Below are 23555 nucleotides of genomic sequence, written 5' to 3'. Positions count from 1 at the left end.
AGAGGCTAGTTGAAGTCCAAGACCCAGGCCAATATCAGAGCCCAGAGACTCAGACCAAGATGCATTTTCATGAACTGAAAAAGAAATGCTGAATTTATTGACTGTAAAATAAGACTCAGATTTGCATTAATTTAGCAAATGCTTTAATCAAAGTGACTTAGACATAAAGGATACAAAAAAAGAGAAGATAAGAATTCAGAATTGCTCAGAAAAGTATGGGGTACCATGAGACAACAGAATAAGAATGAAGATGGGGTTCTTTACAAGAAAGTTTTAAGAGTTAGTGCCTTAACAGTTGTAAGTCAAGTGTTCAAAGAAGTGTCTTTTGGCAGTCTTTTGGAGAGGAAATTGGGATTCAGCTGTTCTGTTGAGAAGATCCAGACCTGAGACTGGAAAGGCGGTGATGAAAGCCAACTGTTGTCACCTCGCATCCCTGCTCCCTGCACATTGTAAAGACTAACCCTAACTCCCAAGCTAAATAGCCTATTCTTCTGCATCTACATGAGAGGAAATAACTCTCCATAACAGTAGATGGCAGTAGTCTATATGCATCTTTCAAAAAAGGAAATCAGAATAGGCCTATGTCACCAAAAAATTGAAGACCAGAAGTACGTCTTTTAGTAGGGATATGGCTCTTCCGTTCCGGTTAGCTTTTTACAATGGTGGAGTCTGATAGATACTGCTGGACCAAATCTCTCCGCAACCTGCCTGAAGTCACGTATGACGATGTGGTTCGTATGGTAAATGAAAACTCTCAAGTGTGAAAGCGTGAAAGCTGAGGTATGGCTGTCTACGTCCTGATGCAGAGCAACCCGGCACACCACAACAACAGCCGCGGGTAGCTCTAGACGTTCGTCAGTAAGGTAAACGTTTCTATGGGAACAGCGAGTTGGACCAATCAGCATACTTTGCTACTACGCTTAGGATTGTGGGTAGCGTATTTTTTTTTCATAAAACATGTTTTTCTTTAAACAAGGTTGAGTTCATACAAACTTGTAGCTTTTCACAACCTCATAGCTCGTGGTCAGTCTACCTTGGATGGTTTAGACATTAGGTCTGATAATCTAAATCCTTGTAGAGAAATACTGTTGACCGGAAGTTCTGTGTCACACTTCCTGCTTCCGGAACGCGGAGTAGGGATAAAGGCCTATAGCTAGGAATGTGAATATACAAAATTGAGTAATCTCTCTCACCAACTAGTGCCATCGGTGCAGAACACACCCCAAAAACTAGTCAGAAAGACTACAATATTAAAACCCAGACCAAGAATCTAAGTAATGAAATCCAGAGAAGGGCCATGTTTGTGTATGATCTTGAGATGTCCCAAGACCAAGCCCACAAAATCAAGACCCCAACTCTGCAGTTTAATGTAATTTTTTTTGTGGGGATTGGAAGAGGTTCTTGACAATCTCAACGGTTTTTTTTTTTTTTTTGAATTTCTGAATTAAGACCACTGATTAGTTGGCAGGGGAATGCATTGAAAGAAAACACGGCAATAAAAAAGCCATTTTTATCCAACTATTCACAGTCACTTCAACTGTGTAGGTGTCTTGAGAGCCAAGCGCATGCTTCTAATGCTTGAAAATAATCGTCTGCTCTGCCAAGAGGCTCTTTCAGAGAGATGTGTCGTGATGTAGCACCATTCGTTCCCAGCCATATCTGATGCATCAATGCATGAGAAGCCCACGTGAGGGCTGAAGCTGGCTAAGAAAGCAGACACGTGAGCCTCCTTAAAAGTTCATTTTCAAAGTCCCTGTTGGAGAGTCAGAAGTTCTCTTGAGACTTCAGTGCAGATCAACCTAAATAAAGGGCATTGCTTTGTCATGTGATATGGATATTGATGCTTTACCTGATAAATCAACTTTCCTCAGGTGGATTGGGGAGCAACATTTGACAATGAACAAAACGCTGACTTTGTCCCAATTGTTTGTTTACAGCCAGCGAGAACTGCCATGACTTCCATCCCATGTTTTTCACCCATGACCGCTCGTTTGAGGAGTTCTTCTGCATCTGTATCCAGCTACTCAACAAAACCTGGAAAGAGATGAGAGCCACTTCTGAAGACTTCAATAAGGTGAGAGCAGCCCTTTTGATTGAGACTCTGCACCTGTGTCTATGTCAACCAATATGGGTTTTTGATTGGCTGATGCTAGGGTTGTCATGATTCTAAAATTTCAGCAATCAATAACAATATCAGTAAAATTACGAGACCATAGCTAAATCTAGTATGCTACTGAACTCAGTCCTTTAATTTGTTAGTAATATTTATTTTTTTATTAATTAAAATATAACAATATGTTAAGGATTTCTGTTATTATTTAGTTAAGAAAACATGAATATTTCTCAAGTAATTATTCCAGAAAGAAATTGTAAAAGACTTGTACAATAAAGATACAAATTAGGTTTTTGTAACTTATTGTTTAATTAATACACTGAAAACAATAATATGCTTTATCTAATCAATAAAATTTTGGCAACATATTACAAGCAATATTATTAATTAAATTGTACAAATTAGAATTAATTAGACTATTAATTTGATTAACTATTACTCAATTCTAATTTGTTCAATTTAATAAATAATATTGCTTGTAATCTGTTGCCACAATTTTATTGATTAGATAAAGCATATTAATTTTTACAGTGTATGAACAGCATAATTGATTATTTACTCAAAATTGAAAAAAAAATAGAAAATGTTCTATTCCATGTGCATTGGCTGGTCTGTCAATAGATTTTAAAGTAGTTTATCAGCCATCATGCTCTTTATCAGATATTTAGTCCATCACTACTTCACACTAGGATTTTTGCAGGGGATGATGGTTGTTTCAAGCTCTTGGCAGAGATATTTTTCTTCTTGTAAAAGAGGTGGTTGAGATTTGCTAGGCTGTTGTTTGTGTAATTATGATAATCGCACAGCAAACTTGTAACCGATTTATAGCATAGGATAAAAGACTATCTTGTGTAAAGCTGTATATTTGAGCTTAATTAAGATTCATGGATATGAAAACTAATTTTTTAAAATATCTCCCTGGAGCATGTCTCCCTGGACACTGTGATTTAAATTCATCATCCTTTGTTTTCTTACATGAGCAGCACATCTGAGAAAACTTGCTCTATTTTGCCCCTCATCTGTATTCCTGTCTTATTATAAATAGGCTTTCTGAATATAGAGATAAAACTGCTTTTTAATCTGGTGATCAGAACTCCCTATTCCTTTTTTCTGACAGTTATCTGACAGTGTGCACTCATGGAAATCTTAAACTTTACTGGAGGATGAAAAATTGTTGTCGGTAGATTGATCTCTATTTATGGTATAGTGAGAAGGTTGAGGTGGTGAAATGCACTAATCAAAACTTTAGCCCTGTTTCATAGAATGACTTTTGCATCAGTGGCCTGTGATTCTTGCCTGTGCGATTTCTCCCACTAAATATGAAGTTATGCCAGTAGGAGTTTGATATTTAATCCTCGTTCTTTTCACAGAACAAAATTTGTCTAACACCTAAGTCTCAACATCCCTGGGCTGTGTTTCCTTGTCGTGTGTGGACACAATCCTGATTGAACTGAAGAAGATTAGACCCACCTCTCCGCCCACCTTTGTGGGAGCTTAATACAGACTTAGAGGAATAACGCTCAGCTTCATTGTTCAGATTCGCCTACTTAAGCACACTTAACTTTGGTATTGTTTTAAAATTAAAGTATTATAGTTTCTTAAAAGTTTGAGACAGTTGTTAATTACATGTTGGTCTTGTATCCCTCCATAATATATAAATAACTTAAGCATAGTCTCTTTAAAGGGATACTCCAGCGTTGTTTTTTTCATATTAAACTATGTTATTCCCTTAACTAAGACGAGTTGATACCTCTCTCGTTAAATACAGTTACACGAGTAGTGTAATTTGACCAAGAATGGTGACACAAATTATAGTTGCGCTTTTCTAAGCGTGTAAAGTGGATAACTATAATGTATGGCGGAATGGGCTCTATGCACGGCGGTGTTTCCGGTGAAGGTTTAAGGATGCTCGATAACTTCCGCCGATCGTAGTCCAATGCAATACCGAGAATATATATTGAATTTTATACTCCATGGTTATACTAAAGAAACGTTAGTCACAAAAACAGATAAAACATACACCCCTCATTGTGTTTATGCGTCTTTTTAAAATTATATTAAATAAACATAACTATATATAAAATTACATCTAAACGTATGAAAGTTTCATTTCAAAGACAGGAGGACAGTACATTTTGAAAACTGCAATTATTCCGTTTTCCTCCGCTTTAAATCCGCTCCCCAACCGGAAACTAACGAGCATCCTTGCGTCAAATGCGGAACTTATGCGTGCATATAGAGAGCCTAAATCCCTCCCCTTCCGGTCGACCACCATGGGACCAAAATATTGAATGGTAGTCAATGGCGAGAGACAACAAATATTTTGATCTCGTTTGAATTATGCCCTGAATTACACATATGATGTTTGTCAATTTAAAAGATACATTTTAAAGTAAAGAAAGTCGCAGTTTGATGTAAAACCGTTGAGGTATAAGACTGTGAAAATACGTAATTACAAAGACTACAAACCCCAAAGGCGCACATTTTCTCTCAATGAAAGAAGCTAACTTTACTGAGGCTAATGTCTGTCATTGTTTCTATAGTCTTACGTTATAATCGTAACGTTACGCCGTCATACCTGAGTGTTTTGTACAAGATGTAGTTCATAGAGCGATTTTCACATAAAACTAAATGTTACTCTTCTGTTTTATGACAAACTGTGACGTTTTTGACTTTCAGAATTATCTTTTAAATTGGCAAACATCATATGTGAAATTGAGGGCACGGTTCAGACAGAATAAAAAGATAAGTTGTCTCTCGCCATTGACTACCATTCATATTTTTTCCGAAATAAGGTCCCATGAGCCAGAAGTGGAGGGGCGGGACTTAGGCTATACCATAACAAGTGCTCGGGAGCACTTCGACTCGGCGTTCATCACTCGTGAAAAATCCTCTCCCCCCTCTACTGCGCCGAGTCCATAGATTTATATGTGCAGAGTCGAAGTGCTACGTACACTACTCGTGTAACTGTATTTAAATAAGGAAAATGGAGGCCTTTGATCGCTTCTCTGCTTGGATCCTAATTGAATTAAAAAAGGCAAAGCTTCACGTCTGCCTTTCCTGGACATGAACTTGGGTTTAAGGTGGAGTTGGCCCACCCTTTGCAGCTAAAACAGCTTCAACTCTTCTGGGAAGGTTTAGGAGCTTCTCTTTTCACAAGGTTTAGGAGTGTGTTTATGGGAATTTTTGACCATTCTTCTAGAAGCGCATTTGTGAGGTCAGGCACTGATGTTGGACAAGAAGGCCTGGCTCGCAGTCTCCGCTCTAATTGACGCCAAAGATGTTCTATCGGGTTGAGGTCAGGACTCAGTCATGTTGGAACAGGAAGGGGCCATCCCCAAAGTTGGGAGCATGAAATTGTCCAAAATGTCTTGGCATGCTGAACTAACTGGAACGAATGCTGGGTACACACCAAAAGATAATCTGGCTTATTTTGGGCTGATTTTCCCCCTTGGTTATGTAAGACTTGGATACAGGTTCTCGGCCATGGAAACCCATTTCATGAATCTCTCGATGCACTGTTCTTAAGATAACCTGAAGGCTACACGAACTTTGGAGGTGTCTCTGCAGAAACTTTTGGCAACTTCTACATCCTGTGCGCATCAGCATGTGCTGACCCCGCTCTGTGATTTTACATGGACTGCCACTTTGTGGCTGAGGTGCTGTTGTTCTCAATTGCTTCCATCTTTGTTATAGTACCACTAACAGTTGACCGTTGAAGTGTGTGTGTGTGTGTGTGTATGTCATATAAGAATGCTACTGTCTTCAGGCCATACTTTATAGCATTTAAAGCGTATTTTATTCCAGAAATGTGCTTTCAATGCAAGCTAAACATAGGGTTATATGTCAGTTCTGACGTCCCTGAATCTGTGGATGTTTTTGTAGCATGTGAGCTGATTTTATTTATTATGTCCTCCATTTTGTGCTTTTGTCTTGGTGGGTCCAGTCAGACATGCATTAAAATGATTACGAGGCTTCACTGTCGCTATACAGCATTGATGGACCTCCACCATTTTCAGATGACTGCACCTCATCATCCTCTGCCCCTTCTCACAGACACACAACCATCTCATTTTTAAACGCACATGCTATTTTTCTCCTCCCCCACTGTCTTTCTCTCTCTTCATGATAGGCCTGTCACATCCTGTAAATATTGTCTGTCCATCTGTGTGTGTGTGTGTGTGTGTGTGTGTGTGTGGAGACGAGAAGCAGGAGGCAGGTCTCCTCTCAGCAATGCTTTGGGGGCTAAAAAAAACAGACGGGCAGTGGTTTGCCTGTTTCCATGGCAACCACATTCTAATTACTCCCTCTCCCGCTTCACAATAACATAGAACAGCTATTGTGTGCGTGTGTGTTTTGGTTCATAAACAGCTGTCTTCTCCACCCAATCAGCTCTGACGAAGCCAGCTATGACACCTGACTTTAAAATGGCCACTTCGGTGCATCCAAGCACAGTAGTAGTGATGTAGTGACTCTGTTTAAGCTATAGCACAACCCCCACCCCTCCCCCTTCCAATCTCTCCCTCTCCCTAGTATACAAACCACGTGATCCATATTGCCGGAACTCTATTGGCTGAAGCCGCCATGGCGTCTGGCCAATCAGGCTTAAGCGCTGAAATGGACATAAACTGAGCTGCTTGGAGATGCTTTCAGACTTCAAGAGTGTTGATGGGCAGAAGAAATCAACCTTTGGCTAAAGCTTGGTCCGTTTTCATCACAACTCAGGAACCATCTGCCGCCACTGTTTATTTTCCTTCTGGCGATCCTTTCGTCCCTGCACCTGGCCAGGGTTTGTCTCTGCTACACTGGGTTGGACCAGCGTGGATCCGCGCTCCCAAACATGGAGGTGACAATGGCATGTGAGTACTGCTTAAGAGAACGCGTCGGGTGTATGGAGGAAAACGAGTGTAGACTGAATAAAAAGGATGAAGGGTCATTTGCAATTTTGCCTGGATGCTGACGGGAAACGAGAGATAACGAGAGCAGGCGCACAGATGGAGATGGCTTTGTGTGAAGCTGCTTGTAGTAATCAGGTTAGAGGCAGATTTCAGCTCGCGATTAAAGATGAAGCGATCCAGCGAACGCTCCTCCTTTGCCCAGCCCCTCCTTGGATACTTGTTATGAATGAGCGCTTTAATGTGTTGTTTCTCCGTAGCACATTGACCTCTGCTGTGTGGCTGTTCATTAAGTTTGCATTATTTGTGCATGTATCCCACGTGTACATAGGCGTGTTGTAAGATCAGCACATTTTTTGTCACTCTTTTTACAGGGAAGGTTTTTATTAAGGTTAATCCTTCTTGTATACAGCCTTTTTGTCCTTCTGGTATACAGCCTTGTCCTGTGCATTCTTTGCTAGTTCAGTGTTCACAGGGTTGATTGATGTTTTGTGGATGATCAAAAAGACTAAAAATCTCCCAGCACTTGTGAATTCTGTGATGGGCTGTCAGTTAGCTTCTAACGTTGATTGATTATGGTAATATCGCAGGCAGGTTTTTTTTCAGAGCGTAAATCTGCAAGATCTCATAAAGTGAATGTTGTCTCGAGGTGTTGTTTGGTCGTGCTCAGCATCCGCACCCAAGCCTCCGGTCCACAATTCCCCTTGCAGAGCAAGATTTTTTTTTTCTTTGTTTCTTCTTTTCTTTCTTCACTTTTCTTTCTTTCCTGTCTTCTCTTCCTCCATCCTTCTTCATTCAATCTTTCCCTTCTTTCTTTTGTTCTCCATCCTTTCCTTCTTCATGTCTTTCCATCCTTTCTCATTTTCCCTCCCTTTCATGCTTGTCTTTCCTAATTTCCTTCTTTTCTCCTTTCCTTTTTTAATTCCACCATTTCTTTCTTTTCACTTTTCACTTCACATTTTGTCCATTGCATACTTGCACACAAATGCAGCTGAGTCTCCTGGGACCTTAAGTGACCTTAATGCATTGCATGCTTTTTCAGCATGCTTCATACTGGCCCTTGGAGAAAGAGTTACTCCTGTCAGTGGAGTGGATGTGTGGCTGGATCCCGAGAGAGTTGAGTGCCACCTTCTAGAGTACAACATTTTTGCGGGACTTTTTCAAAATCCTGTGTTATGAAATCTTTCCTTGTCAGAAACCACTTGCGTGTTTAGACTCTGACAAATAGGATAAGAACCAGGGTCTCCGGCATGGGAATCGGGCGCTAACAAGATTGTAGCCGCTTGCGTGCCTCTTGAGGCAAGGGGAGTGAGGTTTACATGCACAGGTCTTACTGGTCTCTGTTTGTTACAATCATCCCCTAAACCTTCACATCTGGGTAATGGCACCAAATGTTACCAGTCCTACTCCTACTCGTCCCGCTCTGAGCGGGATTCAAACTGGGGTCTACGGTGTGGGAGGTGGGCATGCAAACAAGGACGCCAAATCCCGCAACCGCTAGTGCGCCTCTTGAAGCCAGGGGACTGAGGTTTACATGCACAGCTCTTACTGGCCTACGCCTGTTAACATCTCCTCTTGACCATGTATATGTTTGTTTGAGCGTCTTTCTCTGTGTGGTCATCCTCAATACTGCAATGACTATTGGAGGCTACACACTTATGATACACCCTAAAACATTGACTATTCTGTGAGAATGTACCACTATTTTAAAAAACCACCCCGTTTCAGACGGGGGAAAGGGAGCACTCAAAGGAGCCTGACATATGTCATCACTCTGTAGATTTATGACCAGGTGTAGATGCTCAATATCCTGTGACATCAGTAGGTGCCAGGCCATTTGTCTCAACACCCCAGCAAGAATCCAGCAACCTTCTGCACAACTAACACAACAGGTTCTCTTAAGTAACCCTGGCCAGGCCAGGTCTGAGCTTTATGGAAGAGAGTGACAGTCAGAGCCATTGCATGCAAGACTGCAGGTCTCTCTCTTGGCATGCATATGCATGCACAGGTGTTTTATACTTGTCTACTCCACTTGTTATTCATAGGCTTACCCCCAGCGTTTATGAAAAAATGACTTCAGACTATACTGCATCTAAATTCATCACATGGTCTTTGCGGTCAGTGTTTCCAGCAAATAATTTTTCCGTTAATGATATCTATTTGTTTTCTTTGAAGCAATGCCCATTTCTTTGATGTGAATCATTACTAACTGTTATAAAAATCATTATGGGGAGGAAACAGCATAATTAGCATGCCAATTGTGAAATGAATAAATGCCCCTTTGCTTTTTCATGCTTGATTACCCCATTGGGTCCACGGACCATAACAAGCAAAATGAATGCAAAGAGGGATGAGTGCAAGATATGCTTCCCAGCCTGTACTGCAAATTTGTTTTCTGTTCCTTTCCAGTTTAGATTATTATGAAGTTTATTAAACACTATTTGAATGATTGACAAGTTGTAAATTATAATTATGAACGGTTTCAGTTATGGCAAAGACTGATGTGACATCCTGGGCTAATTTAGTAGCTTTGTCATTGAAGAACTGTACCAATTGAAAGGTTTTGGGTTTGATCCTAACACCATGTCCTAACCAGATGTGACGTGACACTGTGACATGCAAAGAAAGAAATCTTTGCCGTTGTTAATCAGTTTTGGTCCTAACCAGCCTCGACCCTGTCATCAGAGGATTCTATTTTTAGAAACGCTTTATATTTATGCAACATTGCGCCTGAAACACCAGCATACAAACTATGACAATAAATATCTCAGGTACTGAGTTCTAAGTTAAAAGGGTCTGTGTGAGTTTGAATATTATTTTGCATGACCATTATACTACATACTGAAAGCAGCAATGGATGATTTACCTCAGATCTTGAAAATAAATTCATGTTAAAACCGTGAACTTTCTCTCAGTATGTATTTTAATCATGTTAAAGTGGTTTAAAATGTATAGATTAGATTATGTAGGCTACTTATTCATTTAATTGAGATTGCACTGCTTTTGCAGACAGAGCCCTCCCACATACTCTTCTGATTGGCTGTGATTTTTGATTGATTTTTGTAGTCGTGTCTGGTGTGGACCGACAAATTGCTTGTCGCTGAAATCTTACCGCGTCACGTCTGGTTAGGACACGGTCCTCAATTTTTAAAAAGACAACTCTGTGGCTGTCACCGATGTTCGCATGCTGAAGTTTTTAATATGGTATTTCCTATGTATATTAGTCATACAAAATGTCAGGATCATGAATAAAGATAATCCTCTTCTAGGCTTTGTTTACTGCAAAGCTGCTCATAAAATGATATGTGATTTATCTTCCTAAATCAATAAAAATAGTCTTCTGATGTAACTGAAATACGGCCTTTGCATTTACAGATAGGAAAAAAAATATGACTATTAATAATGTGCTGGTATGTAAAACAGAGGCATACCTGTGAATTTATGATGGATAGCTGCGCAAAGTTGTAATTAAAATTGGACGGGAGCGATAAATCTTGCCTGCCCTGATTGGAGGCACAGCAGTGCTTTGATTGGCTGTGTGAATGAGGGAAGAAAGCAAACTGCCGCAATTGCAAAAAAAGATGCTGGTAAACCAAAGAGTGTACCACTAAAGGCTACCGGAGGTAATGTGCTTTCCAAGGGTCATAACACCGTCCTATATCATGGTGGTTTTTGAATTTTAAATTGTTGGACAGAAGTTAAAGTTAAATGACTTTTACCTGTAACAAAAACCACTTTCATAATGGATTGGTTTCTCATAGTTTTGTGTTTGTGTGTGTTTCTGTCACTGCTTATGATTTGACAGGGTGAGACAGGAAAACCTAATGCACATGTATCACTATTTGTCATACTGATGCATATGATAGCCAGCCTAGTTAACTACATTTGGTTTGGTTGTCTGTTTCTCATTAACATGTGGCTTGTGTATCAGCTGTTTGGTTGGAATTGGTTTGGACCCCAAAGAACAAATTTCTTTTTAAACTTTAATCATTCAGAAAATCCATCTATCTTTTTTTCAATTGTTCAGTAGCCAGTTTAGCGGATATAAAAATTCATTAAGGAACATATATAATATATACTGTATAATATATATTTTTGTCTGTAAGGGCCCTAAAACCTTGATTTGCTTGTTTCGGTTTCCTCAGTATAATCCAAGACGGCAGTATACGAAAGCTTGTTGTGTTTTTAATACTATTATTGTATTTTATATTCTATATTATATTACTTTGTGTCATTGCACAACTCTCTTCATGGCCTTTAATGGCACTTTACAAAGATGATTCAGAAACACTTTAATATTAAGATTAATCCTTCATTTGTTGTGCCTAAGGAAAGCAATAGATTTGTTCAATGGCATTTAGCTTTGCCATTCAAATGTATTAAATAATGTAGGCGCCTTAGATAATATAATAGCTCAGATGTATCAATATTAATCAAAATATATAGTCCAATGCAGAATAACAGGCTTTGTCTTAAGAGTGCTTTTTTTTTTTTTTTTTTAACTCCCAAGCATCAAATACACTCGCATTCATTCTCCTGTATGTCACTTTGTATTATATGCAGGCTGACACACAGTGGGCGAGTGTTTTCTGTGCATTTAGATGCTCGAGAGAGGAGAGGCGAGAGAAAGACAATAAGCATGGCAGGCCAGTTGAAGACTCGCACACTTCCTGCTGAGGCTGTGACACACTTGCATGCGTTTGTCTAAAAAAAAAAGGGTCAATTTCCGCTTTATTCATAAATATCACCGCCCACCACATCAGCAGCTGAAATCCCACTGTTCCTCCATATCACCTCGTCCTCTCAAATAAAAGGTCCGCTTCTATTTCAGCCATCACGACTTGATTTAAAGAGGCTGATAAAAGAATTAATTAATTTTGAACCGTGAAAAATCTGCAAATGTGCTCAGAAAATTGCTTCCCCCGGCATAAGGGATTGTTTCAAGTGGAGATGTTTGCTTCCTCGTCCCCCACCTGCGGCTGTCAAAACCCCCTCTCTTATAAACCTTACTGTGCAGTTTGAATAGAGCCGCATCGGTTTATTCCTCCAGCAATCACTCCGCTCATTCTTCAAGCACGGACGTATCAGTCTAGTGATTTGGGAGGGGCCTTGACCTTGGCCCAATCTTATCACTAATTAAACCTCATCTAATCCTGCTGTGCGAGCCAGCGGCACCTGCTTCTCTGGGTGACTGGGAGGGGATGCATGCGTGAATAGCTATTAGACTCGTTTCCAGCTTCCCAACTCATGCGTTGCTGTGCTCCCTGGCTAATCACTGCATATGATCTGTAGCCCAAGGCTCACTGTGTACACCAACCCTCTGTTTGTGATTACCAGAAAAGCTGTGGCTTTATTGCCGCTGGCCGTTTCTGTATCTGAGGATAAAGAAAATCTGTCGTCTTGTCGTGCATATGGGTGAATTCATGTTATAGTCCAATTGCTGGCTGTCGCTTCTGTTTATTTGCATTTAATTCTTCATTAAACTGTAAATCTCCAAGATAGCTTTTATGACTGTGCTTGGCTGGCCTCCTACAGGAAGAGTTTCTTCCGAGCAACTTCTTAATAAGTGCTCTTCAGTGGTGGAACCAATACCTAAATAAAATTTTACCACTGGTGTTCCACAAGGCTCAGTCTTGGGCCCTCTTTTATTTTATTTATTTTTATTTTTCTGCCCCTTGGACATATTTTTAGGAAGTACGAATTAATTTCTGACGACACCCAGCTTTACCTGTGTTCCATGCCTGGAGCTTAGTAAGTTTGGGAATGCCTGTCCGGGTGTTTGCCAGTAATGTGTTTTTGTACAGTATATTCTAAGATGATTTAGTGAGAAGTTCCTAATAACTGTATAGAATTATCTTCCTGTGTGTGGTTCAGGTATACCCTACAGAATGTCCCCACAAAGGTGACAATATCCGAAAATGTTTTTTGAAAACCTAAAAAGGTTTTCTGTGTTGGGTAGGTTAAGGGTTCAACATGACATCATGACTTTTGCGTAAACATATACGCCACTTTTGAGTCAGGTGGTGTGTTATCTCTACGCATTTTGAGCTATCCGCGTGTATGCGTATATGTCTACGTCATTAACGTCCGCGTCATTCCGCGTGTCTGTACACGCAGTCAAATCTCCAGTCATAAATGCCATTAACCTCAGTGACGGTTAAGTTTAGGGATGGGGTTGAGGTAAGTCATATCTTTTTTTTACCTAGGATGGTAAGGGAACAGTCATAAATGCCATTAACCCCAGTGACGGTTAGGTTTAGGGACCGGGTTGAGGTAAGTCATATATTTATATAACGTTAAGTCAACGGCATTCATAAACACGCTGAAAGGCGATTATGTGTCTTGATAGCACGCCAAAAATGGAAATACGAATTGGCGTGTCATACACACGCTACTTCATGAGATCAGTCTGAAGGGTTAGAGTAAGGGGATAGAATATTTATTTATATATTTTTTCCTTGTCTATTCTGAAATCTTGTCAGGGAGTGTATGTAGACACTTAGCATGTAAACTAAATGTCAAAATTCAGAAATTTCAGGCACGTAAGAATTAGGTTTTTAAGATCATGATCATAAGAAAAATTGTCCTTTAATGTCAGTTATACTGACCTTGTTCTGTCAATCAGGAACAGTTCCAATTTTCAATCAACGGTCTGATCTTTCTGAGCAAGATATAAGAATGAGAGGTTTGTGTTCCTGAATGCATAAAAGGATGTCCTAATGATGAAATCTGTGTTTTTGTGTGTTACAGGTGATGCAGGTGGTGAAGGAACAGATCACTCGTGCTCTCACGATCAAGCCTAACTCTCTGGATCAGTTTAAAAGTCGTCTGCAAAATCTGAGCTACACTGAGATCCTCAAATTGCGCCAGTCCGAAAGGATGAACCAGGAGGATTTCCAATCCCGGCCCATTCTGTGAGTCACTGAAAACTCTTCAATTGTCTGAAGCACTCATTTCCCACATTTTGGTCCATCTGTACTGCACCTGTGTCCCACTCATGATTGAAAACAAGCCTTTAAATGGTTCATAACTAATTAAACTAAGAGGAGTCTCCATTAAATAAATTACCCAATACATTACAGTAGTGTCATTTGAGCTGGAATGTACAATCGCAGAGAACATTCGTTTTCTGTGCGTACAATACATCAACTTGCAATATAACAGTGAAATGGAAATGTCCGTGTTGAACTTTCAGAGCTTGTTTGAACTGAAACGCTGGAAATATCACTCATGACTTCATGTTCTATCAATGTGAAATATGTAACATGGTTCAGCCTGTTCACTATAACACCTTGTCCTAACTACACTTGACGCGACGCCGCGACACGCCATAAAAGGTATCTTTTCCATAATCAGAGTTTTTGTCCTTACTAGATGCGACGGCGACGCGCAAAGTTTCGAAACGTTTCCTATTTCTGCGACGTCGCGGCTGACTGATCTGCCCACACAGAGATATTACACTGGTCATGAGTTCACATTATTTATTTTTAGTTAAAAATACAGTAGGTCACTGTGCCACAAGCGATAACGGATAATTTACCTCAGATTTTGAAAGCATATAATATAGTGTTCAAAATGAATTCTATGCAAACATACAACTGTACTTCATAACAAAATTAGTCAATGAGTATATTTTGTTAATGTAATGGTATTAACTAGGTCATTGTAGCTAAATTAAATCTTTTGTAAATTACTATTCATTAAAAAAAGCCCACTTTACATGATAATGAGGAGGGTAACTTGTTAATCCCTAACAAAATTAAACATAAAAAGGATCAAATCTAAAATCAAAACCAGATAAGCCAACTCATTACCACAGAATGTGATCAAAATGTTACTTAGCTAATGCTCAGGGCAATGCTTAAATTACATTAGAGAAGTATTTTAATGTTTCATTAATATAGCAAATTCTCAGCTTTCGATCTAAAATTTGGCAGTAGTATTACTGTAGCAAGCCACAAGATAAAAGGACGTTTGCCAGGCTACTCCTGAGTAGAAAAGTCTAAAGACCAAGTCTGTTTGTCACAATTTTTGATTCTTTCTTTGTGTAAACTGCCAGTAAAGTGGTGGATCAGTACTTTTAACTGCCTTTGTCTGACGTTTCTCCAGGGAGCTTAGGGAGAAAATCCAGCCAGAGATCATGGAGTTGATCAAACAGCAACGCCTCAATCGCCTGTGTGAGGGCACCTGTTTCAGGAAGATCAGCAGCCGAAGGAGACAGGGTAAGAAAAAACACCATGTCCCAAGGCAACAAAGTGGCACAACAAAACTAAAAGCGATACAAGCTGCCTCTTTCTTGTGAATCCACGTTTCTGTCCTAACCAGCAGCTATGAACAACACTACATTTTGTCTGTTGCTTGATTCTGTTTTCAGCATTTCCCACCCACACAGTACATTCATTGAGCAACAATCCTACACCTCATGTATGTTATTCATTAAACATTGGCAAGCTTGAGAGAGATTGCATGTGGTAGTAGAGAAACATAGGATACTGCATGACAAATGATTTAAATCCCTCAAGGTTCAAGAAGTTTACTGCCAAACATCGTTATTAACATATAGTTAGGATAAGCATGATGTGCATATTGCCTAATTCCAAGCTTGTTTCAGAAATGGTGACAACAATTTTTTTCCATCATTATTGAACATCATTATACTTATTGGGTTGAATAAGTTAGAATTAAATGTTTTATTAATCATTAGAAAAAAAAACATTAAGAGAATAAATTGTTATGCAAGTACTTTTACTAATACTTAAATTACATTTAAAATCGGGTACTTTTTACTTTTTACTTAAGTATGGTTGCCATTGTGTTAGTATTTATCTTGTTACTTGTACTTTTACTTAAGTACTGAGATTCAGTACTTCCTCCACCACTGTCTCTGAGTGAGCAGAGCTTTACTAAGAATTTACAGACACCTTCATTGGTCACAATCAGCAATCTCTCAGTATAGTAACGTAATGTTAGAATGTATTGCATCATGATAGTTTTTATCAAACTATTTTAACACTTTGCACACCTAAACACATAAACAACTGAAATTCATACGTCCTATGAATAATTTTTTTATGAGTGCTATTATTAAACCGACAGCATGATTTAGCAAGAGTGAAAAATAGCCTTTTCCGTCACTGAGAGAGCGGAAATATGGAGCCAATTTCAAACAAACGCTGAGTGGTGGGAGTGATAAAGCTTACGGCACAGATTGGAGAGTTGAAGGATCGTCAAATGTAATATCGCTTTTTACGCGGGCTGGCTGAAGAGGAGGGCTGTCTGCTGGGCTCAGTGGGAGGCTTTATCAGTTAGCCTGGATAATTTAACACTCTTCACACTTCTACAGGATTAGATCATTCTAAGACTAGACATCTTGTCTTTCTCTTGCTATGCATCCGCCTGCCTGCATCTCTCTCCTTTCTTCCTTTCTCTATTCATTTGAGAATTGTCACACTTTTCCTGTTTTATTGACATAATTTTCCTCAATAATGAACCTCATTTACTGGAGACACTTAATATGACTTACTTTCTCCCCCTCTCATAATTTGACTGGCATTACACATTTGATGAGTCGATATTTATCCAGTGATTTGATTCAGATTTCTAAAAAAAAATGAAGCGGTGACTACTAATGAGAGTGCAGACATGGAAGCTTATGTAAACAAAGTAAAAAAAAAAATTTTAATGTTGAAATGTTTTGCGCCCAACCTCAAAGTATTCCACTTAACTTGCACTTGTGGAAACTCCGAATTTGATTTGGAATCAAATTCGAATTTTGGAATTTTGAATTCTCGGAATTTTGGAATTTTGAATTCTCCTACTGGAAAATAAGTTGGGACAGATCGATCAAGCGCCATTCGATTTGATTATTTTCAGTGGAATCGAATGGCGCTTGATCAATCTGTCCCAACTTATTTTCCAGTAGGAGAATTCAAAATTCCAAGGTGTCCAGAATGCAGGATTGGATACAGCAGTAAAGGAGGAATGCCTACTAGTAACCAATATTTCAGTGACTTATTCTTATCCGTGTGAATGCACCACATGAAATAGCATTGGATTTTTACCTTTGCACGTGTCCAGGTGTTTGTGATATTTGGTAGTATGGTGAGCGATTTCACCAAGTACCACATGTTCCTGGATCAACATCTTTGTTGATCCTGGATCAAATTTCCAATCAACCAATCAGATTTGAGGGACAAGTTTACAGTTTCAATTTGTCAGTTTAGGCTTAGAACCGAGGTGAAATTCGAAGGCGAAGGGTGTTATTCACATATCATTACCCTCTGACTTTAGGGCAAAGTTATGTTTAGGGGTAGGGATTGGGTAAGGACTACATTTTGGGACAGGAAACATGTTGATTCAGGACCATGTCTTACTTGGCAAAATCGCGGTATACTGTATATCCGTTTTTTCATTACAGACACAGATAGGTTCCTTACTATATTTCATTTATTATTGTTATAGTAACCTTTGTGATGATGTAATTTACTTTGTATCACATTGAACGTATTCGCGCCATTTCAATAGACATTCAGGCATGTTCTACTAGGCTAATACAATCTTTAGAATGAGGTTCCCCACAGGAGGTACTGAACACTTGAAGCCACCAAAATTCCCAAGATAGCCCAATGTCAGATCATTGCTTTTGTCCATGAACAACTAACCTTTTCAGCAAGCATTTAAGGACTGCTCTTAAACAGTGGATTTTCACTGTGACAGGTGCTACATTGACATCTGTATTCCCTATCGTTCCCCCATCGAAGAGCTCTCTTCTCATGGTGGACAAAATGAGCTGTCCAGTTCCTACCTTGAATCTTAAGTATTGCAGTTTCTACCTTGAATCTGAAGGATTGCAGAAGTTGCCTGAGGCTGAGCTTTCTGAATAATATTAAAATGTAATTCTTCTTTGCCTATTTGCTTTAATTTACTGAAACATTTTAGATTTTTGTTCTCTTTTAGACAGTGAACAATCCTGCTTCTGGACGCCCACGCTTCTTAAGAATCTAGCTCCAACCCTAGTTAAAAATCCTGAGCCAGCTAATCTTCAGAATTACAGGTTTAGATTGGGGGCAGTTTGAGTTCAACTTCCGAGCATTGGGAGCAATTGGGTTCAAAGAGATTTGAATGGATTGTTTTTGCTTTGTAGGCGTTTGTACGCTTTAGATCGCCATACACTAGTTTGTAAATCTTTGCATTTGATAGATGTTGATTGAGTTGCAGTGTGTCATCTTAAGGTTAAGGAGATCTTATGTTCTTAGTCCCAGATGTAGGTTTAAGTGCATGCATGATGCCTGAGGAAAGGTCACCACAGCACTAGCATTCAGGCTTCTCTTAAATGAAAATAACTTCTTTCCGCATCTACATCGCTCCATCTGTCTCATGACTTGTGAAATTCAGGAGAGCAATGTACAAAGGAAGCCCTCTTTTCATCATCCAGGTGGCACTGCATACATATTAAACCATTCTGCAGATATCTCTTCGGACATTCAGAATGGACTCACAGATGGCTGTTGGCTGCAATATCCATTGGTTGTTCATTGTACTTTTGTAGTGGTGGATAAACGGCCCATTGAGCTGGTTTGTTGGTAAGCTGAAGCTGTAGAAAGAGATCACACTAGATCAAGCTGTTTCCAGCACACTCCTTATCTCTTTGGGTATGTATATTCAGCCTGTGAAGTTCCGGACTCTCTTTCATCCCACAATGTTTTTTAATCTGCCAAACTGCTATTCCCAGCTATTAGGATTTGGATTCAGGCGCCAGGGTTGAGTGCCAGCTATGGCCTTCAAGGCTAAATGTGAGCCGTCCTGGCAGTGATCGCTTTTGTTTGCTTTTGGAAGCCTCGGGGGGGATATTGCCTGTCACTGCTTTACCCAATCTGCAATGAAAATCCAAATAATATTAAGCATTGAACTAGAATGAAAGACAACTTGTTAGCATTAGATTGTGGAAGACTGACCTACTCCTCTGCTTCTTTACAGACAAGTTCTGGTACTGTCGATTGTCCCCCAATCATAAAGTTCTTCACTATGGGGATTTGGAGGAGAGCCCTCAGGGAGAGGTACCCCATGATTCCCTACAGGACAAGCGTGAGTACACCCTGCGTTCTGATCGTGATGTAGTGGCTTCACTCTATTAAGATGGCCACACCCTGTCTTATAAATTTTCCTTTGTTCCCTATGGCAGTTCCTGTGGCTGACATCAAAGCTGTTGTCACTGGTAAAGACTGTCCACACATGAAGGAAAAGGGAGCTCTGAAGCAGAATAAGGTGAGCAAAAATTCCCTTATATCCAAAGATCAAATTTTCCTTTGATGCAGTGGTGTGCGTCTTTGTGACAAAGGATGCATTAGTTATGCCTTGTAGATTTGTGAGTGATGATAGATCAGCTCACTTCAGTTTCAAAGTCACCTTTTCTTCTTCCCACAGAACAAAGCAGACAATGTCATATGTATGCCACAACTGTAAAAAAAATGACTCCCTGTTGTCCAAATTGATTAAACTTGAGGACAATATATCAAGTGTAGTTGGAACCTTCTGGCACAGCCATAAGGATCCCCTTAGTCCTGATGATACTGACTGTTTTGTTTTGTTTTTTTTAACTTTTCTTCAAGCAACACTTATCTTAATAGGAATTTTACTTAAAAAAAAAAATACAACATGATACATCAGAGTTATTTTCATGGTTTAGAAGCATCTATACCTGCTCCTGGATGACCACATTCCTGCAGAGTTTAGCTCCAACCTGCATGGAAGTTTCTAATAATCCTGAAGACCTTATTTAGTTTGTTTTATTAGAGGTAGAGCCATACTCTGCAGAAAGGCCCACCACTGTACTAGTATTTCCCTAGTAGGACCTGGCCCCTGGGTTGAAAACTACTGCCCTAGAGTGTTGAAATCTAGGGGCCCAAATTTAACGATCAAAGCGCATGGTGCAAGTGCAGTTAGGGCATGTCTGAATCCACTTTTGCCAGTTTAAAGACGGGATATATGATTGGTGCACCAGGCACATGGTCTAAAAGGGTTGTCTCTATTCTCTTGAGTAATGAGTGTGTACTTAATGTGAAATAAACCAATCAGAGTCTCATCTCCCATTCCCTTTAAATGCCAGTTGCGCTCACGCCGTGGCGGATTCGCTATTTACATGACAGAATTTGATAGTACGCATCTCCAGAGCACAAACGGATCTACTCATGCGCAAGGGTTAAGAATGCGAGCAGACCATCTACGGGACAAGCCGGATTCTAACATATCTTTATGTACACAATAATAATCTTTAACATTGTAACCCTTTTATTTTTAATATTTGCCATGTTTGTGTGCCATGTTAGACCAGGTTTCAGTTGGTAAATGGCACAGTCTATTTCAGTTGCCTCAAAACCAATGCGCCTGAACACACTTCTTTTTCAGACCAGCAGGCTCATGAGCGCACAGATGGGCGCAAATGCATTTGCTATTTAAACAATGCGGCGCAGGACGTGAAAATGATAACTGCGTCAGGCTGAAAATAGCTAAGATCACTTGCTGATACAGCCCTTGGTTGTTAGAGCTTCATCTCAACACTCGTTTTTTAACCTCCTGCATCTATTCAGACTCATCACAGTTGTGAATAAGGTCAATGAATTTGATATTGTGTCAGTCATATAAAAGAAACCACAGTTTGTAGAAGTAAGTAACAAAAAACGTCCTGATCTGAGATCCAGTGCAGTTATTGTGAGATATTTAATGAAGGCTTATAACTAATTGCTGTTTAGTCAGGTCTTTGGGCTCTAGAGAGGCCAAGGGGTCTGAAAAGTGTTGATAAGATCTACATGTAGGTATAGACATATCAAATGTGCCATAGAGAGGATTAGATTGTTGGCCAATTGAACAAGCTGTCTTATTCTTGCTTGAATTAGTGACTTTGCTGGTGTAACCCCTCCACCCGGGTCCAACTCGTCCCGCTCCGAGCGGGCCTCGATCCCGGGTCTTCAGCATGAGAGTCAGGCGCTCTAACAAGGAGGCTAAAGACTGCAGCCTCCAGCGTCTGTCACTAGAGCGCGTTTATTGAGATCAGGGGAGTGAGGTTTACTCGCACAGCAACTACTAGCTGGCCTCCGTAACACTCACCCCCTTAAACCTCACTCTCATCCGGGTCACGGCACCAATGTAACCCCTCCACCCGGGTCCCACTCGTCCCGCTCCGAACGGGCCTTGAACCTGGGTCTTCGGCATGAGAGTCAGGCACTCTAACAAGGAGGCTAAAGACTGCAGCCTCTAGCGACTGTCGCTAGAGCGCCTATTGAGATCAGGGGAGTTAGGTTTACTCGCACAGCAACTACTAGCTGGCCTCCGTTACACTCACCCCCTTAAACCTCACTCTCATCCGGGTCACGGCACCAATGTAACCCCTCCACCCGGGTGCCACTCGACCTCGAACCCGGGTCTTCGGCATGAGAGTCAGGCGCTCTAACAAGGAGGCTAAAGACTGCAGCCTCTAGCGTCTGTCGCTAGAGCGCCTATTGAGATCAGGGTAGTGAGGTTTACTCGCACACTAACTACTAGCTGGCCTCCGTTACACTGGCATGTCCATAATTTTGACAGGGTTAAATGCATTGACCCCAAAAACGACATGTATTTTCTATGTAGATTTGAGTCCATGAGCCTTGTTAAGGTAAAGCATTGATGCACTTCCTAGTGCTTTCTCTTGGTGCCCGGCAGGAGAAGCCGGTATACAATCACACACACACACATACAATAGATTGGACCATCTGCTGTCGTAATATGTTCGGAGAGGATCTGCAAGTCACGCAATAGGAGGCACACAAACACAGCAGCCCCATTAGCATTTGACAGACGGTGTCAATTCTCTTTCCTTCTTCAGGAGGTGCTGGAGCTGGCTTTCTCTGTCCTCTACGAGTCTGATGAGTATCTAAACTTCATTGCCCCTGACAAGCACGAGGTGAGCAACCAGCAACTGCAAGCTGCAAAGTGTGATTTGGATTTTGTGCATGCTGTGGTTTAATGCCATGCTTTTCTGGCTGTTTTTCAGTACTGTGTGTGGACAGATGGGCTGAATGCACTGCTGGGGAAGGAGATGACCAGTGAGTTCACTCGCTCAGACATGGACACTCTTCTCAACATGGAAATGAAGCTCCGCCTCCTGGACCTGGAGAACATCCAGATCCCTGAAGTTCCTCCCCCAATCCCCAAAGAGCCAAGCAATTATGACTTTGTTTATGACTGCAATTAATCTCCTTTCACTGGACTGACTGATGATTTTTCGTAACTGCATACTGGAAGAAAGACTCTTTCCTGCTAGAACTTGGCTCTCATCACAATGGATTTGCTGAACTTAATGGACTTGGCTTGCAAGGCCTATGAACCATATGGTCTGATTGAAGAACCACCACAAACTGGTCCTCAGGTCCTAAACCACTCTAGTCCTGTCGCAGAAATTTCCAGACGTCTCTTCAAACAGTTCCATTCCTCAAGCAGCCCACCTCCACCTGCTCTGGCTTAAAAATGGTTGTGTCAAGAATTTTTGGTTCCATCATAATTTCTGGCTGTTCGGAGTGGGATGCTCCCTGTAGAGTGTGCAAAAAGTCTAGGGGATTGGGGCACGTAGCACTCACTGTAATATGTTTCTCACTCTAACAGGCGGCAGCTATATTGCTAGCAAAGTCCAAGTTAGTTCTTTCTCCAAGTATCCCATTCACGCCTCTTAAACTGTAGACTGTTAAATTAAATTGGCAGCTTCATGCAAGAGGTTGCCTTTCTTGTCTTAAACCATACCTGCTTTTGTGCGTACTTTGTTAACATTGTCTGACTATAATGCAGGCGTGTAGATATAGCTCTTTCCTTCACTTGACATCAACCAGACTCATGGCAGACTGCTGTAACATTCCAAAGCAATATTGAGCTTCTGTTTTTGTAAGCTGGTATAAATTTTTGTGATATTCGTGATTGCTGCCAAGTAGTCAGTATTATACATTTCTGTGTGTTAAGGAATTTCATTTTTCAGGGCCTTCAAATTTCATTTGAACTTTCATGATTGATTTAATTTAAGATTGTGGGTATTATAATTGTTATGATTTATGATTTTTCTCCCCTCATGTTTGTTAGAACGCAACATCCTGCTGTTTACATTAAAGATGGATTCCAGTTTGGTTTTTTGCATTTCTTTAATCATGCTGTCTTGCATATACTTTACATCAGGAATGACCAATCCTGCTCCTAGTGGGCTACCTACCTGAAGAGGTAAGTTTTGAGTTTAACTGGCTTTAGGTGTGTTTAATAAAGGCTGGAACTTAACTCTGCTGGAAGGAGGCCCCCCAGAAACAGGACTGGACTACCCTCGTTTGTATTGTATTTTATATTTTTATTAATATATTCTGTATGAATTTGTGGGAACCACCTTCGATGAGTAGTGGTCTCCAGGGGCTTCATTTAAAGCTACACTGTGTGATTTTTACCCCCATCTAGCGGTGTAAAGATATATGACCATCCAGTGAATATTAGTTTCTGTTCCTCTCAATTCTGATTTCGTTTTAACTCTTACGGTGGCCAATGTA

At 40.3% G+C, this 23555-nt stretch overlaps 1 protein-coding gene across 5 annotated transcripts in view; it reads left to right on the top strand.

Moving 5' to 3' along the window:
• The window catches only part of elmo1 (engulfment and cell motility 1 (ced-12 homolog, C. elegans)), a 96490-nt gene extending 73340 nt beyond the window's left edge, over positions 1–23150 (top strand). For all 5 annotated transcript variants that reach the window (XM_089123272.1, XM_039680545.2, XM_089123271.1 and 2 more), the window contains 7 exons: positions 1938–2074; positions 13759–13922; positions 15118–15230; positions 18985–19092; positions 19190–19272; positions 21866–21943; positions 22034–23150. In XM_089123272.1, coding sequence (XP_088979398.1) covers positions 1938–2074; positions 13759–13922; positions 15118–15230; positions 18985–19092; positions 19190–19272; positions 21866–21943; positions 22034–22234 — 884 coding nt within the window. In that variant the 3' untranslated portion in view covers positions 22235–23150. The remainder of the gene's footprint in view (positions 1–1937; positions 2075–13758; positions 13923–15117; positions 15231–18984; positions 19093–19189; positions 19273–21865; positions 21944–22033) is intronic.
• The last annotated feature ends 405 nt before the right edge of the window (positions 23151–23555 follow it).

The sequence above is a fragment of the Pimephales promelas genome, chromosome 18 (assembly GCF_988280905.1).
Source record: "Pimephales promelas chromosome 18, fPimPro1.hap1.1, whole genome shotgun sequence".
Classification (NCBI taxonomy): Eukaryota; Metazoa; Chordata; class Actinopteri; order Cypriniformes; family Leuciscidae; genus Pimephales; species Pimephales promelas.
Note: the sequence above shows the minus strand (reverse complement) of the source record. Positions and strands in the feature narration are given on the sequence as shown.